Raw genomic sequence first — 18,709 nt, 5'->3', positions numbered from 1 at the left:
CCCAGAAGGAATCATTTAAAATTATGGTCAACTTTTTAAATAAATAATAATAACATATTAAAATATGTTTGAAATAGACACCATGGTGATGCTTATTTCCAAATGATAAATTTAAGGTAAATGTAAATATTATGATGAATGTTAACCTCTTATGGAAGCAGCTAATTAGTTAATTACAAAACATTTCATTTTCCTAAATGTAATAGTAGATTTTGTATATTTGGAATACACAGCTGTGTGTTTCTAGCTGTAAAATCACAAAGTCTGTGACAGCTCCAATCTCCAGTAACAATCATCTCCACTAATGATGCCATAGCTCCCATAGTCATGGTGATCACATGAGTTGGGGACTCATATGAAGTCAATCACTCTTCTGTTTTCCCCTCCCTATATGATCCATTGGAACAATCTGGAAAGTGTTACTGAAATCTATATACTGGAATTCATGTGGTCCAAAAGGCAGTGCTATGAACTGAAAAATGCCCTTCTGTTAAACTACCACATAGTGAAATCACAGTGCAATTTAGTGGGCCGTAAAAGAAGTGTTTGTGAGAATGTTGACACACATGGTAGTACAATGTGCCTGCACAGACACAATGCGAACTAAGGTTTATGATTTATGATGCTTTTTGGCAGGAATTCAGAACTGATAACAGAGGGTATTAAAAAATGTTTTGGGGACCAGCTTAACATAGTCAGATGGAGGCATGGGGTACATTTTACATTTGTCCAGAGTTCAGTATTACCACAGGAAAGGAGGTTGTTCTGATCTCAGTAAATATCCAGATAAACATTTGCCAGCATACTTCAATATGAAGCATGCTTGCAGAGTATAATATAAATAGGATGTGCTGTGTTGTGAGAAAACAGAAATATCAGTTCCTATCTTTCCTGCACTGTCACAACCACTGTCTCTAAATAGTCTCAGGTCACGGAGACTGGCAGTAACCTTGGACCCATCCTTTTCCTGGCTTTTAGGGATAGCTGTTTTGCAGCCCCGGTAATCATCTCACAAAGTTTAATACACAGTGCAAAAGTAATGGGTAAAAGTAATTAAAAATAAATACCAAGAGGCAATGTACAGGAGAAAGAGAGGGCAGTTTAGGGTACTTTATGGTGCTGACTTTAGGTGTTAAGTGAATTAGGAATAATATGGTAAAAAAGGTTAGCTGCAGAGCAAAATGTAAAATGAAACTAAAGTTTAGATATGAGGCAAAAAGCAAAGGAAATGGAAACAAAAATGAAAATGTATCTCAAATTTTATGCCAGATTAATTTGCCATGGAATTCTCTCTGTGCAAATGGAAAGTATTGTTTGCCAACTCATGTACAAGTTAACTTTGAAGGTAGAGAGTATTAAATGTTTTTTTCTAAGTGCTGTGAATCTGAGCCTTATGAAATATTTGCGTAATACATTTGAAAATATGTGTAATTTATTCATGAGAATGTTGGTTCATAAACATTATTGGTGAGTCCAAAGCATTTGTGGTGAGTCATGATCTGACATAGAGGAGGCCAAGTCATAAAATAAATCTTACGAAACCCCTCCTTGGAATATTGGATGCGAGCCCCATCATAAGACAGTCAGTTCTACCTGTAATTATTGAAAATAGAATTAATGCAGTTGACAGGTATGTATTGTGAAAAGCATAGAAACGTCAGCATTTTAGTATTCAGTAACAATGGCATGTGAATTAAGAATGCATATTTCTGTACAGACTTCTAAGAATTCTATTTGCGTCTTAAGGTCAGACATCTAAAATTGAATTAGCATGTGATTCAGGAACAATTCACATTTTTTTGCATAAATTATAATTCATTTGCAATTCATTTTTTTAACATGACTGAATATGTAATATTATTTACTGGACATCATTTTAATATTATCAGCTTCTAATATAAAATTTGTATTTGAGTTAGCAATTTAACTAAAGAAGACCCATTTTCCTGCAGTACCAATGTTCCTTATGTGGTTGTCAAGCATTACACCAACCAACTGTTTAGTAAATGTATTTAATTACAGAAGTAGTGCAGCATGGCACTCGTATAGCTTGTTTGTTTAGCTAAGAGCTCCCATAGCTACATGTCATTGCTGAGCACATTCCCTGCAGAAGAGCTTTAGGAAGGATGTTTGACTGGAAAAGCATGTTTACCTAAGGGCTAGAATTATGAATGAGCAACAGTCTTTGCTGACTCTTGATCTTTTTTCCAGATTGTAGACAAAATTAACTTTCAAAAACCACTTAATGTATTCTAGATTTTTGAAAAGAATGCATTAAATATGATGTCAACCATGCAACTAAGTATTTATTTTTTAGCGGTAGTACATCTGATTTTTAATGCAGGACATAGCCACATAAAACCAGTTCTGTATGATGAGTTCCTATCTGTTACTATGCAAGGAATGATGAATGTTAATCCTTCAGACTAGCATTCTTTCTAGACTGCATTTTAAGACATTCCCTAACTGTTAGTTGTTTCAGAAATATGTAGTCAGTTTCCTTTTACAGATTTTTGTTTTCTGCCAAATGTTTGTTTTTAGCTTGTTCTGTGCTTTTGGATTTGCTTGTCAGCAGATTTGAGCAATTTTAGTTTTAATAGTATAGAACAGTTGTAGTCATTGGTCAACTATATTGATATAGGGAGGCTAAAGTGCAGCCCCTGACATCACCAAAGGACCACATGTGTGTAAATATTGTGGTGTCCAAGATATACAGGGTGCTTTTCATTCAGATCTCAGTAAGAGACCCAGTCTGACATGCCCTCTCTGCAATAATAGTCAATGTGCTCAGAAGCATTATGCCAGAATCAAGCACTATAAGAAATCATAAAATGTAGGATGGGGATTAGAAAAACATAAAAAGCACATTTAATAAAAGTCTTTATTCTGGTTCTATACTAACAATTATTATAACAGCAGGAATGAATAAATATAATTGATTTTATTTGACATGCTTATGACAAATATATAAAACAACCTCCTTTTTTAATTACATGTTGATACTTAAATATACACTTACTTATTTCCTCTTGTTAATACCTTGTTTAATATGTGCACTTTCTCTGAATTACAGATGTTGATGAGTGTGAAAAAAATCCTTGCCTTCATGCAGACTGTGTAAATACACAGGGATCGTACATCTGTCAGTGTTATTCTGGATTCCAGAGCACATCAACAAGAACTGAATGCAGAGGTAACATGCATAATAAAAGCTCATAATGTCAGTTAAGGATAGAATTAGACAGGCCCTACAGCCTGGTTGTCATTGGAGTGGCTGAAATCTCTTTTTGTATGTGCATTTGGTTGCAGTGAGGCTTTTTAGACTCTTCATGTGGGATCTAAGGGTGATCTTCTCCTCGAAATGTCCTCATCAATTTTTTTTAAACCGCACTGCTTAAAGTAGAAAACAAGTATGCTTTTTTTATAGATTAAACAATTACATTTTTACCCCCACCTCCCAAAAAATGTACAATTTTTTTTTTTGTGAAAGAAGGTAAACAACTTTGTAGTTTTTACTGCTTTCAAGGTAGATTTCCCTTTCTTCAAAGCTAAAACCAAAATCACAATTTCAACTGTGAACATTTATTGGTAGTACTGTCACACTATTTATAATGCTAACATATATATATACAGGGTGTCCTAAAAGTCACTATACACTTTTAATGAATCCCTAAAAATTACACAAGAAACTGAGTTTATTCATATTTTTAGCATCAACAAAGGAGTTCTTGCAGTTTTACGTGCTAGGCATGCCATTATTTTCAAACGCCTTGAAGATTAGTTGTATACCTCCACAGGAGCGCCTCAATTTTCGACAACTTTCAGCCACCTTCGGACACCTCTCCAATGTTTTGCAGCATCTTTTCCCCGACCTCATTGCAGGCTGTGCAGATTTTTTCCTCAAGCTGTGACAGGGTATGGGGCTTAGTGGCATACACCTTGCTTTTGATATAGCCAGACAAAAAAATTCACAAGGTGTAAGGTCAGGAAAGCACAGAGCTCATTCAAGGGGACCCCTTTAACCAATTCATCGGTCAGGAAACTTGATGTTCAAGAATTCTCTGACTAACCTGGCAAAGTGGGGAGGTGCTTGTTCTTGTTGAAAAACAGACATTAGCAAGGTCACTCCTTGCCTGAAGTTGTAGTGTCTCAGCATGAGCATTTCCCCTATAACGTGGGTTACCTGGTTGCATCGCAGAAGGGAAAATGGGCCAATCAGCCCAGTGCTGTACATTGCACACCAAACCACTAGATTCAGAGAGTCTTGTTCATGCTAGAGAATTTCTGCTAGGTTTGATGTTGGTTAACCCGACCCAGAGAGATGAAAGATAGACCCATTGCTGAGCCATACGTTTTCCAAGAGGTGGGGGACGTTTTGATAATAGTGTATGATTGATTCACACATTTCCACAAGAGCATCCTAATATTCAGCTTGAAGTTTTTGAACAACCTGAAGTCGGTATGGGTAGAGCTTTATCACTCTCTGAAGCATCCGCTGAATCAAGCTTTTGATTGAGTTCCAGTGCAGCCCTCCGGATGGACTTTCCCTGGCTTTGGGCGAATTCCTGCTCCAGGAGTTTAGTGTTTTCATCTTTGCTGGTAGTAGCAGGCCTCCCACTGCATGGTTTGTCAAGAACAGATCCTGTTTCGAGAAACTTGCCATGGATTGCCTAAATTGTGTTATGCATTGGAGCAGTGTAACGCCCATTAGGTTTCTCAAACTGGTGCTGAACTGCAGTCGGGGACTGAAAACTTTCTTCCAATTTACAACGCTGCTCCAATGTCATTTGGCGAGCCATGGTTAAGGAAATGATACGCTTACAAAATCTGCAAAGCCTAAGTTGTCATATGCTTATGGCCTCAAGTCTCCCCAAATGATACCTGGAACAAAATAAATAAATATAAATAAATATAAATAGATGTATTGACTTTTGGGACATTATATTGTATACTTTGCTAATTTTCCAGAAACTCTAACTTGGCCTTAAAGTGACTATATTGAATACAAATGTGTGATTTGTTAGCTAAAACTTTCTAACATTTATTTTAAACCCATTTTGAAGTTTCGACAGTAAAGCAGTATTCAAGAAATATTTTAAAATATATCATTCCAAACAAGTTTCACTATTCAGGTGAAAGAACAGAACAGTTTAAGATGACTTTTATGTATAGTTTTGAAATGGTTACTTTTACTTTTTCAATTTTTTTTTATGTTCATTCCTTAAAATGTCACTGCTACTTAAGAAGGGATAACAAGGTATTGATCTGAATAAGCAATATATACAAAAAAAAATCTTCCTTCATTCCTGGCACCAGGTTATGCTGAGATTGTACACTGAACTACATATGCACAGCTTAGTGTATAGTATAAAGAAGATTACGAACAGTTATGTAGGTTTGTTTTATACAGAAGAGATATAGCATGTCCCTTCTGCAATATTGAGCCTGCCTGCTAACATTTTTTGATTATAGAAAATGTATTTTTTATACATTTCAAGCATTTGATGGGGATAATAACTCTTTTCCTTTTTGTAGATATTGATGAATGCTTGCAGAATGGAAGAATCTGTAACAATGGCCGATGTGTAAATACAGATGGCAGTTTCCACTGCGTGTGCAATGCTGGCTTTCAAGTGTCACCTGATGGAAAGAACTGTCAAGGTAATTTTTTTCTTCTCATAAATTATTAGTTATTGGTGATATTTTAAACCTATTTAACAATGCTAGTAGATTGATGTTAAAAGTCAACATAACTTATAATAAAGTATAATGGAATAGTGAAAACTGATGTAAAATAGTGAAATACCTTTAGTACTGCTAAAGAAATCTTCACTGTGCAGCCCTACTTGGCACCACACAATTTTGGTTGTAGTATATAAAGAGATGGTTATACCTCAATGAAGAGTTGTCATAGGCATTGGCATTTATTTGTTCACTAATTTCAAGAATACGGTATCAGTAACTACAGACTAAATACTATTTTAATTGTAGAAAGAATGACACTGAAAAAACTTTTACTAGTTTAATGGCTTTGCCTTTTTTACAAGCAAATGCCTAATTTAGCTGTGGGTACACTTTATTACAGGCTTATTGTTATGAAGGGGTTCCAAAAATAAAGTGTTCTTGATTGAGGAAGTAATCATATTGTTAGTGAAAACAATGGTGGTTGATGACTGGCAGTTTTCCAACTAGCAGGCAAGGTTTTCAGGAAAATATTGTACGCTGACAGCACAATAGTGGGATTTACAAGAACCCTCTGTAGGATGCTATGGGGCTGACCTTTGCGTTAACATTTAAGACTTTTAGAAACCTGTACTGGCAAAAATAAGGGTTCAACTTAGCTATGAAAGTACTAGCTGCCTGGTTGGCCTGCTTATCTAAGGGTATGATCAGTTTTGAGTAATGGGTCTGGAGGAAGTGTACAGATCAGAAGTTCTGACTTTTTAAAGTGAATAATAGCTGATTTTATTAGAATCAATTGTTATTTAGAGAACTGGTATGGTAATCCTAAACTTAATTTTTTTAGGTTGCCTATATATTAACTGTTGCAGTACACAGATACATTCACATTGAACTAAAAAATAAAAAATTATATTTTAAGGATGAAAGTTTAAATATCATTGGTTGATATTAGGCAGTGCAGACCATTCCTATATTAGACATATTATTACATAGGTGTTGAATTTCAGCCAATTTCACCTGTGTATTTCTAGCCATAACCACATGGTATGGATGGCTACAAAACAAGTTACAAACCAATCAGTCATTGGGTTACTGATACCATATTCTTTTTGTTAACGCTCTCCAAAGCTGCAGAAGATAGACTATCTTGGAAGAACCTGAGTGATCCAGCAAACCTGGAATAGATTTCCTAAAAATTGTTTGCTATAAGTTGCCAAATGCTTTCAACCTTCCCCAAGATCTATTCTAGGTTTCCTGGTTTATTCAGGTTCACCCATGATAGTCTATCTTCTCCATCTGTAGGGAGTCTTAAGCCGCATACACACTTCCAATTACATCATGATCCTTTCCAACAACTATGCACTGCACGATGCATGAACGAGTGCTGTACATACAGCACCATTCTGCTCTATACAGAGGGGAGGGGGAGAGCGACGGAACGGCATCCTGCTGTGCACTCTTCCCTTTCCCTCACATTACAATCGTTCGACGTTGATTGTCCGTGGATCTGCCAGGACGGTCATTCAGACGATGAATGACGCACGCTGTACACACTCCAGATTCTCGCCCGATATCGGTCCCGAGACAATTATCCGGTGAGAACCATTGGAAGTGTGTACCTAGCTTTAATAAATCAGGCCGAATGGGTGATAAGTAGGAGGCTTTGATTAGTTAGTGTTTGAAGATACATCCTTGACATTGGATCGGCAAAGTGATATAGATACTGGGTTACTCATCTATATTTACAACTTAGTGCTCTATTTATAAAACAGGGAATCTAACATTCCCTTAAACATTCCCACTGTCATTGAAACATATGTACCTGGAGGATTCCTATGAGGGAATATTTGACGGAATGTCTGATTCCCTGTTTTATAAACAAAGCCTTTAGTGTTTATGAGCAGAAGCCTATTTTTTAGGCTATATGTGCAGTATATTGAAGGGACTAGTCAGTTCTTCTAAGTACAGTTCACCAGTTCACTGTTCATTTTTTGTCAGAGAATTGAATTTTAGAGTTATCTTTACTTTTGTCATGTTTCATTTTATTTTATGAAAAACAGAGACAGCAGTGTTTAGTTGATGTTTTTAAGATATTCATCTTTCAATAAATGGAGATTGCTAAGCATATTAAATGTGATAATTTGAACTGTTGTGCATCTATGAATTTTAAGTTATCTTCCAAAGATTGCTGAGAACATGCCCAGTTGATCCTTTCATGTGTTAAAACAATTTCAAGAGAAGTCTGTACAAACTGTTGTTGGCAGTATTAAACTAGGTTTAGGCTGTCCAGCTGGCAGTGATCATCTGTCCAAAGTGGTAATGGTAACATATCCATATGGCCTTTGTACTGTAGGGAGGATCAATTTCCTTAAAGTACTCTTCATTTTACAGACAGTCTATATAGAAATTTCTCCCCAGTGGTTCAGTGCTCCACGTGTGCAGCTTATGTATTTCAAATGTTTTTCAATTGGTGGCTAATGGACAGAGGCCAGGTCATATCAGCCATTTAAATTCTGAATGACATTTTTCTAATGTTTTGAAAAAAAAAAAAAGTATCTTATTCCATAGGGTTTCTAAAAACCATGTGCCTAAGGGATGTCCACGTACTACTTAGAGAATTGATACTTACTTTTTTGTCTTAAGAAGGGTCTTCAGCTCTTATTTATATTAACAAAATTTTTGAATAAAATAAAATCACATTCTTAATTTTACCCCCAAGGGAAGCTTTAAAAAAATTATCTGACTCTTAAAGATGTTGTATTGCACATACCAATTTGAATTACTATAATCTCTACAAAATCCGGTTTCTGGTTAATTTTTATTATCCCATATAGAACTAATATTATATATGGCCATTAAAAAGACCTAAATATGACATTTGAGCCTCTCCAAATCTGTCTGGTTGGCCACAAGTGACCTGGGTATTTATTTTCTAAATTGCTAAGAATTTTCTTTTATAATGTTGTAATTTCATTATTTCAAAGAAATATATTTGTTCATAAAATGTAATTATTGAATGCAGGTTTGGTACTCTACATACATATGTTTAAAAAATATTGTGATCTTAACAAAAGTAATGTATAATATGTTTAAATGTTTTACCTTACAGATATGGATGAATGCAGTGTAAGGAACATGTGCCTTAATGGAATGTGTATTAATGAGGATGGAAGTTTTAAATGTATCTGTAAACCTGGATTCCAGCTTGCTCCAAATGGACGATTTTGTACAGGTATGCAATACGACTTTTAGTTTTTTTTATAGAATAAAAACAATCATAGAAATGCTGTAAGGTATTTATGTCTTTGTTAGGAAAAGTTCTCCTACTTCTCATCTAAATGCCACACAAAAGTGAGAAAAATCACTGCTGCAGGAATTCATAATTTCTTGTGTTTTAGAATTTTGCTTAAAAATGTAGTTTTTGTCTTGAAAAGAGTACAAAACCACAGAGCCTTCTAACAGCATAACTGTGTACCTTGGACTGTAATACAACACTTTTCACAATCCAGCGTTGTCAGGCACTTAATGAAATCACTGGTGCCATGTAGGACATTATCTACTGTAAGTTATCTTATGTTCTAAGTAGTTTAGCATTTATTCCATGAAAGTTTCAGTCAACAAATTAGTTTCCTGTATCACATGTAAGCCTGACTTTACATTTGTTATGAGCTAAGCACTGGCACCACAACACATGATCTAAAAATGGTAGAGCAGAGGCCTGTGACCAGACTGTGGCCGGTGGGTTTGATGAGACTCTTTGCTTGCCAATTTTTGGCCCTTGAGGCTCTTCTTCCTCCCACTGACATGATGGAACACTATTCTTCCCACTGACACAAACAATGAAGCATTATTCATACCAGTGACAACAATAATGGGGCACTATTTCTTCCTCTAATAATACCAATTATTGGGATGCAGTTATTCCAAATGATAACCACTCTTCCCAACAGTGAGGCCCTATCTTTTCCACTGATACCAACAATGGGGTAACAATTCTCCTGCTGATGGGACACTATTCTTAAATCTGAAACCAATGATAGAACAATATTTCTTAAACTGGCACCATTGGCAGGACATTTTTTCCTTTAACCAATACAAATGATGGGACTCTTTTGCTCCCTCTGATACCAAATATGAGGCACTATTCCTTCCACTGACACCAATGACGGGGCACTATTCCCCCAGCTGATACTAACCTTGGGGCACTATTCCTCCCACTGACCAAGGGCACAAATCTCTTTACTAATAGCCAGGTTGGTGCACTATTTCTCCCAAAGACACCAACGTTGGAACGCTATTTCCCTCAATGGCACCAATGATTGTCAGTATACTTTCCATTGATAGTAATTATAGGGCAATATTCTTCTCACTAATACTAATGATTAGTCACTATTTCTCTCACTAATATCAACAGTGGGGCACTTATTCTTCCACTGATATAATTGATATGACACTATTCCTTATACTGATACAAATGTTGGGGCACTATTCCTCCCACTGACACTATTGAAATAGCGCTATGCCTCCCAAAGATACCAACAATTGCTATTACTATTACACCTTCTCTGCAGATTCATATTAGCCAAAGTAACAAATCTCTTTAAATCCTTTTCCTTCTCAAATAACTACATGCACTTTTTTCTGGTATTATTAATCATTATTATTGTCATCATATGGACAATCTGTGTTCATTACAAATGTTACATATGTATGTGAGATTCTAGTCTTTAGTCCCTTGGGAATGTGGTTTCATACAAGTATGTGTTTTCAAGCACTACCCTACTAAGTCATCAAGAGAGTAAAAACACATGTGCATCCAAATTATTTGCGCTCTTACTGGTTGTGCTGTATTATTTTGTTTTGTCAAAAAAAAAATATTTTAATATGCTGAATGAAAACACAAAAACATTGAGCCCTTTTGCTGTGAAATATTTTTATATGAATTAACAAATGAAGATTTAATTGTCATTGTATACTGTTACTGATCTGAGACAGCACAAAAGCCTGCATATGTTTAGCCACTTTGAGACTATTAAAAATTCACAAGAACAGCGTGTTCTGCTAGGTTACCACCAGTGAGAAAAACAGATTAAATGTGAAACAGGCACTCCAAGATTGAAATACAGTGAATAAACTGCTAATCTTCCTAAATCCAAAAACAGTATCATCTAGTCTACTTTACTGTAGATAAAGAGTTAGATCTTAGAATAGGCGGTCTGCTGCAGGTTGCATGTCTGCCCTTGTGGACGTACAGAGAGTGAGCAACATAAGGCCTACAGGCCTGAACCTGGTCTAATAGGTCTTTATGTGGCGGTGGACCCACACTAAACCAGCTCACAGCTCGAGGCTGTAACTTGCAAACAAAGCTGACAAAGGAAACCTCTCATTACCCTTTTTCTTTGCTAGGCCCTGACAGATGTAATAGTGAGATATTTCCCGTGACAGCTTTGTTTAGCTTTGATTACATGAGCTGTGAGCTGCACTGACGGAGGTCAAAAATGTATCCCAATTTCAGGCTAGGAGCAGACAAGGACCACAGGAGGGGGAAACAAGAAACTGGAAAGGGTGAAGGGTAGCAAGCTATATAGGCAACACAAAAGTTATTGAAGTCAGTGAATCATAGTGGGTGTTTTACACTTGTAGTGTTACTCCTGACCCCTCCATTATGTATGTTATTTACTTCTTAAACAATGTATGTTACATACTTCTGACTCCTGCATTCTGTTCTCTGGTGGGCCCTATATTACCTTTACTTCTGACCCCTGCACCCTTTACCTTACACATCTCTGATCCCTGCACTCTGTACATGACACACATACAATCCCTTCATTCCACAAACTGGACATTATTTTATTAGTTTTACTCTTGGGCCCTTTTTGTTTGCTGGCTGTATTACATATATATCCATTAAAATAATGCAACAAGTGGTACAAGTGCTACAACATGTGTAAGCAGTATTTACATCAAGTAGGCTTGCGTTCAGTTCTATTTCTTTCCCATTGTAAGTCATTCTTTAACTATGGCCATGCCAAATTACTTAATGATTGTAACTTCTTGGTGGCCATCATGATAATGAGTTGAAAAAAAACAATTGTCTTTTGGTTTATTTAATTTATTATGTTTGGAATTATGAAAATACAAAAATTTTATTTTTAAGTTCAATGAATTCTCAAATTTCGTACAAAAACATCACTCTTCTTAAATAGAAAGACTTTAGATTATTCTAATTACATGTAGGTACTTGTATAAGATAGGTATATAGGATTTCTGAAGCAGAAAACAGAGTGCACTAATACAGTGTAGCATCCCTTTAAGCCAAACGTTTAAAAACACAGTTGCAGTAACAAAATAGACATGTAATCTGCAATTAAACTTTTTTTTTCTAATAAAGCATAATGTTACTCTTTTTTCCCCTCTGTTTGTATGTACTAGTGTAGCAATTGCTCTTTCGTGATGGAGCAACAAGACTGCCAGTATTCAAGGACTTTATTGGTGATCAAAAACTGATTTTACAAAGAATGTTTGCTGGTATAGGAAGAGTGAATTAAACTTTGTAATGAAATGCTCACCTGTGTGCATTGTTTCCAAAGCCGAGAACACAAAAATAATATGTAGTGGATACTTAGTTTGCTTTGCTAGCTGTTAAACTGATAATAGCAGTGGGTGACAGACACAATCCCCAACAATCCATTAGTCCACAGAAGGATCCAGCATTTAAAGCTGATGTATCAGTTACATACATCTGCAAATTTAAAAACAAGCCATATACCATTTTTAAGGTCCCTCTGCAAGTTTGGGCCTACTTATATCTGTGGGATGAATGATTGTGGGACATATACGTAGAAATTACTAAATTGTGAGCCAGCAAAGCCAGCAGTCAGTTTCTTCCAGCACTCAGAAGGTTGCAGCAGCTGTAGACCACTCATGGGAACACACCAAAAACTGGAAAGAGAACAGTTGCAACACTCCCATAATTTATTTCTTTGCCTACTGATTGAATGTCTATCTAATGCCAAAACTTTTTGTTTATTTGTTTTGGATACAGTGGGTAAGGTTAGGCAATCCTATCTGTTTTTTTATTGCTCAACAATCTTTACCACATATATTATCAGTATTTCCAACCACACATAGTGACACTGTCAGAATATGTAACAGACAACAAATGGAAACTGTCCCAAAGAGTTTTTAACTAAAATATAAAGCAAGGTGCACGTGGAAGAGGTGTGTTCACAAATAAACATGACAAATATCCAGCATGTTTGAAATCTAGCCTGGAAAAAATAAATGTAGTGTTTGCTTTTAACCGGAGGCTTTAGTTGCATACCTTGGCAATTATTGATGTGAGCCACATTGCCTTTCGAGGCACCAAAGTAAAGTTTGGTTGCTAATTCCTATTGAAACAGGTATGCCTGGAGGCAGGGACACCAAAAGTCCAACACAACTTAATGGCAGCTAGGGACTTCCAGCATGTCCCCACATTAAATACAGCAAACAAATAAAAACTGGTGACTGCCCCAAACAAATTATATCTAACTTACCAGTTAGACACAAAAGGCAAAAAATCTGACAGGGATATTTTAATTCTTTATTACTCCAAAAAAATGCTGTAATGCTTTGAATTCTCCATTCCATTGATCCTCCATTCCAATTTTTTATCCACCCACCCTGCCCTTCTGGGTCTTTGACTGCCCTTCCTCAGATATGGTCAGGGAGCATGTGTTTGTTTTATATGGCTTTTCTATTACTTGATAAATTACAGAATTACAGAGGCAAAATATTTGTAGTGTATTCTTATATATGTAAAGCTGAGCTGGGTTGTTATGCAGTGCTGAGAACCTGGTTGCAATGCTTGTATGTAGAAATGTCAACCTGTATATAAGCATGAATATGAAAGGAAATATTGGCCCCTGGGGTATAGTTTCTTTAAAAGTTTGCTTTGTAGACACTAGAATAGCTTATCTGAGCTCTTTATTGGTGTACATACAATGGACACTGTGTCAAACAGCATAAAGTCCTGATGCAGAATATAGGTCAACATCCTAATTTTTAGGGGCTTTCAGCCTTCTATGTCTTGTTTTTTAACACCCAAAATTAATTCAATAAGTATATTTAGTAACTGAAGAAATTTAGAACTGGATGAATTTGTTCCTAGTATTTTTATTTTATGTCTTAAAAACCTTTAATCCATATATATATATATATATGTATATAGTTATTCTTTTTTAAATTATATCATTTGGTATTTTGATGTAAATAAATTCTTAACAACTTTTAAATAACCTAATATGTATCTCCAGTACTTTTCAGCATGACTGTCTATTAATAAAATACAGTTGGAGTGAGTTTGGATATTGTGAGTGTGTGTGATGGCCATAAGCCAGGGATTAAAGAAAGGAATAGAGGTGTTTCATACTCATTTTGTCCTTTTAAGGTCAGGATTGTTGTACATTACACAGCCTTGTTCTGTGTTGTGGCCTTACTTGTTTGCATGGAAACGTTGTATATATCATTTATTGCTGTACTTGTAATGACTTATTGTAGTTACAAACATAAAAACAGTTTGTAACCTCCATAGTAACACTGCCAAATCAGAATTATTCTCACTTTAATTCTGTTTTGTTGTACTGTTTAGGTTTTGTGGTGTATTTGTTTCAGTCTGACAAAGTGAGAACAGGTGTGCAAAGAAGTTCTTGTTCTCCAAGGTTCTCCAAGGTCTCATTACTCATTATAAAAGGGCAGATACCCTTTTGGTTGGCATGCTCATAGAGATGAAATCCATGAGAAATATATACCATATATAATTCATAATAAAATATATAATCATTATATACTATGTAAATATTTGGCCAACAAGCTGTCTTTATGTATTTCTAGTAAATTTTAATGATCATAGAGATGGTTTCCAATTGCCATGCTGCCCACCGAGACAATCAACATCTATTTGGAATGATCACATGTGGCTAAAATCAGATTGCTCCCTCCAGTGCCAGGTGTTACAGGGATGGACAGTGTAGGTTTAAAGGTGATTGCAGGCAGAACGTGGAGGGAACATGCTGATGGATGAAGGATAAGATTGCTTTTGTGGGCTTCCTGCCTAATTCTAAATCCTAGAATGCACCACCCAGAGTGTGGATGTGGACCACTAATAGTTTACGATAAAACTTCTAGTAACAAATACAATAATTTTTTTTAATGCTTAGAAAGCATTAGGGACAATGGTATAGAGGCAATACCTATGTATTACCCTTAATATAGATAAAGAACTATAGTAATTGTGTTGATTTTTTTACAGATTGTCACTCCATGAGTCATTGCCAATCTTTTCACAGTTCCTAAAATGTTTATTACATTGCCTTCATGTCCCTACAGATATCGATGAGTGTGAGACACCAGGCATCTGCATGAATGGACATTGCAAGAACACAGATGGCTCCTTTAGATGTGAATGCTTCCCTGGTCTAGCAGTTGGACTTGATGGCCGAGTGTGTGTAGGTAAGTAACACTTTGCCATAATTCTATATACCTAAATACTTCCTATATAATAAAAAATCCTCTAGAACTTGTGACTTTAATGTATTTAACGTATGACAATTAGATAAAGACAAATAATGTAAAAGCAACAATCGCAGTCGCTGAACTCTTCTACCTGAACATACATTGATGTTCAATGATGTCCTAGGGGGCTGGGAGGCTCAAACACCCAAAACTAAATCTGCTTCAGCCTTCTAATATTGCTCTAATATTAATATTAATAAAATTATACATTCTGTTGCAATTAATTGTAGTAAAGCTTGTGTGTGTCTACATAATTACTTGTAAGTAGTAGCTCACCAAGTATTGAATTACAAACGTGCCAAGCAAGGCATCAGAAAAAGTATGCAGTGCGCCTGGAGCAAAAATGGCAGCGTACAGTATGTTTATTGAGCCCAATGATTAAAGCTCTCCAAGGCTGGAGAGGATACACTTTAATCAGTGAAGCTGGGTGATCCAGCAAACCTGGAATGGATCTGGTCCAGGATTGAAAACATTTGCTCACACATAGCAAATCCCTTTTAGGAAATCCATTCCAAGTTTGCTGGATTACCCAGCTTCACTGATGAAAGTGTTTCTTTCCAGCCTTGGAGAGCTTTAATAAATCAGGGCCATTGTATTTATCATTGGAAACTCAAATGATAAATACAATCCTTGCTGTGTTTAAACTTCTTTGCATTTTCCTATGTAAATATGAATTTACTATCACACTTTTGTTGCAGATACGCACATGAGAAGCACTTGCTATGGTGGTTATAAGAGAGGTCAATGCGTCAGACCGCTGCAAGGAGCAGTGACTAAATCAGAGTGTTGCTGTGCAAGCACTGAATTTGCTTTTGGTGAACCATGTAAACCATGCCCTGCCAAGACTTCAGGTAATATTGGCTACTTAACCACTGAGTAGATGAACTGTATAGTACCTGGTTACTAATAGTAGTATATAAATCATTTTTCAGTTATCTCCAGCAATTCCGTAATTTTAGCACATGCTTGTACTCCTTATCTGAGCATAATAAATATGAAATTACACAATCAAACATAATTACGTATCTACATAGAGCCTTAACAGATAATCTATATGTGTTTACAGTACATACATATTTTAGTGGTATGTAATGTAGGCCAATGTGTTTTTACTGTTGTGAGTAATAATGATGTTCAGTAGTAAAAATAACATTCAATTCACAAAGCTTTAACACCTTTAGTCATAAATCTGTAATTTTCAAATCTCAAAACTGAAAATACCATTTTGTTGTTGAACCTGTAAAATTAACTTTCTATTGATAAAACAAAATCATAGGTACAATATAAAGACTTCAATAACAATATACTAAACCCCTTTTTACAGTTCTGTGATACATTTGTAAGGGGTTCATTTATACACCATTGCATTGTAAATTTGTTCAATGAAAATACTAGTTTAATTGTTTTATGTGAATTAGGATGGAAGAACTTGAAAGGCAATAAAGTAGATATAATTATAGCACTGCTAATACTGTAAAGTAACAGATCAGTAAAATTCTCACCAAAATGACACTATTCATTTAATTAGAGAGTTTGATTTAGTTACTTCTCAGTGAGATACCTGAAATGTAAAGTTAGTTTTCTTTGAAGGGTACGTTGTAGGGATGAGGAAAAGTTGTATCATTGGGCCTTTTAGACAGAGATCAGGCTTGGGATCAGGATTTTAAACACAATGTCCTTCAGGTGTCTATATCCACCTTTTTCTGGGGATATTTTCGTGTGTCAATCCCTTAAATAATATAAGTTTCCTACTATGTCTGGTGACTAAATCAACTTTAGTTCCAGGATCAATCATTTCACTTGACTCTGATAGATAAGTGACATAATTCTTGAAATGATAAATGGGTGTCAGTGTTTTGTGATAACTTGTACAATACATATGAATATACTGGTTAGCCAAAGGGTCAAAAGCACTTTGTAGTGAAACAAAATATTTCTTTTTTCTCAATGTAGCAATCTATAAAACACAGATTTGCTGCACCATCTCTTACTGTCAGTGAAGAATTCATTGTAACAGGGTGTGAGAACAATCAAAGCAGCTATTGTGCATGTCCAGATTGGTCATCATAGTGGTCAGGATCCAATTAACAAAGCTAAAGATTGACACTTTAATTTGTAATCCTTGTTGCCAGGTCCATGCAATAATCTTTGGGTCCAACAGTTCAAATACTGTTTTTATCAGACTTTGTGAAAAGGTACACAGTTGTGGAAAGGGGTTAATGACCCAAGACATTAAAAAATTGTAGCATGTTGGATGAAAAATAATGTCCGTATAGTTCATAAAATACTCCACTTGCTCAATTCTGTTTGAAGTATTTTTTAGAAAGTGTTCTATTGCTGGTTTCCTTAATAACAAAAGCCATTGGCATTTCCTGCATTTTCAGATGAATATCAAGCACTGTGCAGCAGTGGCCCAGGAATAACATCTACAGGAACTGGTATGTAATATATTTAAAAATAATGAAATATACCTAGAATATTTTACAATCAAGAAGGTAGAAGCACTTGAGTATAAGTAGAGGGAAAAGATGTGTTAAGATTCTGTGTAAGTGGTTGTCCTGTAGCTGTCAGGGGATTAATACTTTCATTGAATTAGTGTTTACATACCTAACATTTCACTTAATATTTTACTAAAATGTCTAAAAAGTAAGTTTTCTGGTGGAAACTGGGGTATGAAAACACTGGAGGGCCATAACTGGTGCAAAGGTCCCAGCTAATGATGTGAAAGCAAAAGAGGAAGTTTAATAGGAAAATAATGTGGTCAGTTTTAATAGCTGTGACCCTTTGACTGGGTAAAGGAAACATAGTTGGATATGGTAATTCAACCCATATTGAATACATAACTATAAAATTATTCTGAAGGAAAGATAATAGATTCTGTTGTCCTCTTACACTAAAATGTATAAGAAAAACTATCATGATAAGAAACCATAAAGTTGCTTAGATGCCAGGGGGTAAAGGGGATGGGGTGCAGGATTCCCCTTAGAAAATTTGTTGTCCATTGATTTAGTATTTCAGTATCTATGAGCCCTGATGTTATGGGTTGCTGGGTTTTACTTTACTAAATACTTTAATAAATAGATGGCCAACAGTCATCAATAGATGACTAGGGCTATTTCAGACTTGCATTAAAAAATGATGCAGTTAGCCACTCCTAGATGCCATAACCTAACTGCTACAGTGCCTATGAGTGGTTTGTAGAATCCACCGCAGCTTGGCCAATCCTGCAGCAACAACCGCAACATAACCACACACATCTGCGTTCAACCACTGCTTACTGCCTTTGGAAAGCATCCCTATTCAAGTCAATACAGGCTACATGTTGGGTCAAGGAACCACGCTACAATGCAACTGCATGCAAACATGTACAAAATGGTTCCCAGCTGCTCCTATTTGGTTGACTTAAAGTATACACAGAATATGTTTACTGAACATCTGAAATAACCCTTAGAATTACTGATACTACTTTGCT

The 18,709-nt window shown here is 35.8% G+C and overlaps 1 protein-coding gene across 1 annotated transcript in view; it reads left to right on the top strand.

Moving 5' to 3' along the window:
* Positions 1-18,709, top strand: part of FBN1 (fibrillin 1) — a 157,323-nt gene that overhangs the window by 76,321 nt on the left and 62,293 nt on the right. The window contains exons 12-17 of the mRNA XM_072399100.1: positions 3,074-3,193; positions 5,536-5,661; positions 8,792-8,914; positions 15,052-15,174; positions 15,936-16,088; positions 17,622-17,675. Of these exons, the coding sequence (XP_072255201.1) occupies positions 3,074-3,193; positions 5,536-5,661; positions 8,792-8,914; positions 15,052-15,174; positions 15,936-16,088; positions 17,622-17,675 (699 nt within the window). The remainder of the gene's footprint in view (positions 1-3,073; positions 3,194-5,535; positions 5,662-8,791; positions 8,915-15,051; positions 15,175-15,935; positions 16,089-17,621; positions 17,676-18,709) is intronic.

Source organism: Pyxicephalus adspersus, chromosome 2 (assembly GCF_032062135.1).
Source record: "Pyxicephalus adspersus chromosome 2, UCB_Pads_2.0, whole genome shotgun sequence".
Lineage (NCBI taxonomy): Eukaryota > Metazoa > Chordata > Amphibia > Anura > Pyxicephalidae > Pyxicephalus > Pyxicephalus adspersus.
The sequence above is the reverse complement of the archived record's forward strand: the minus strand, read 5'-3'. Positions and strand labels throughout refer to the sequence as shown.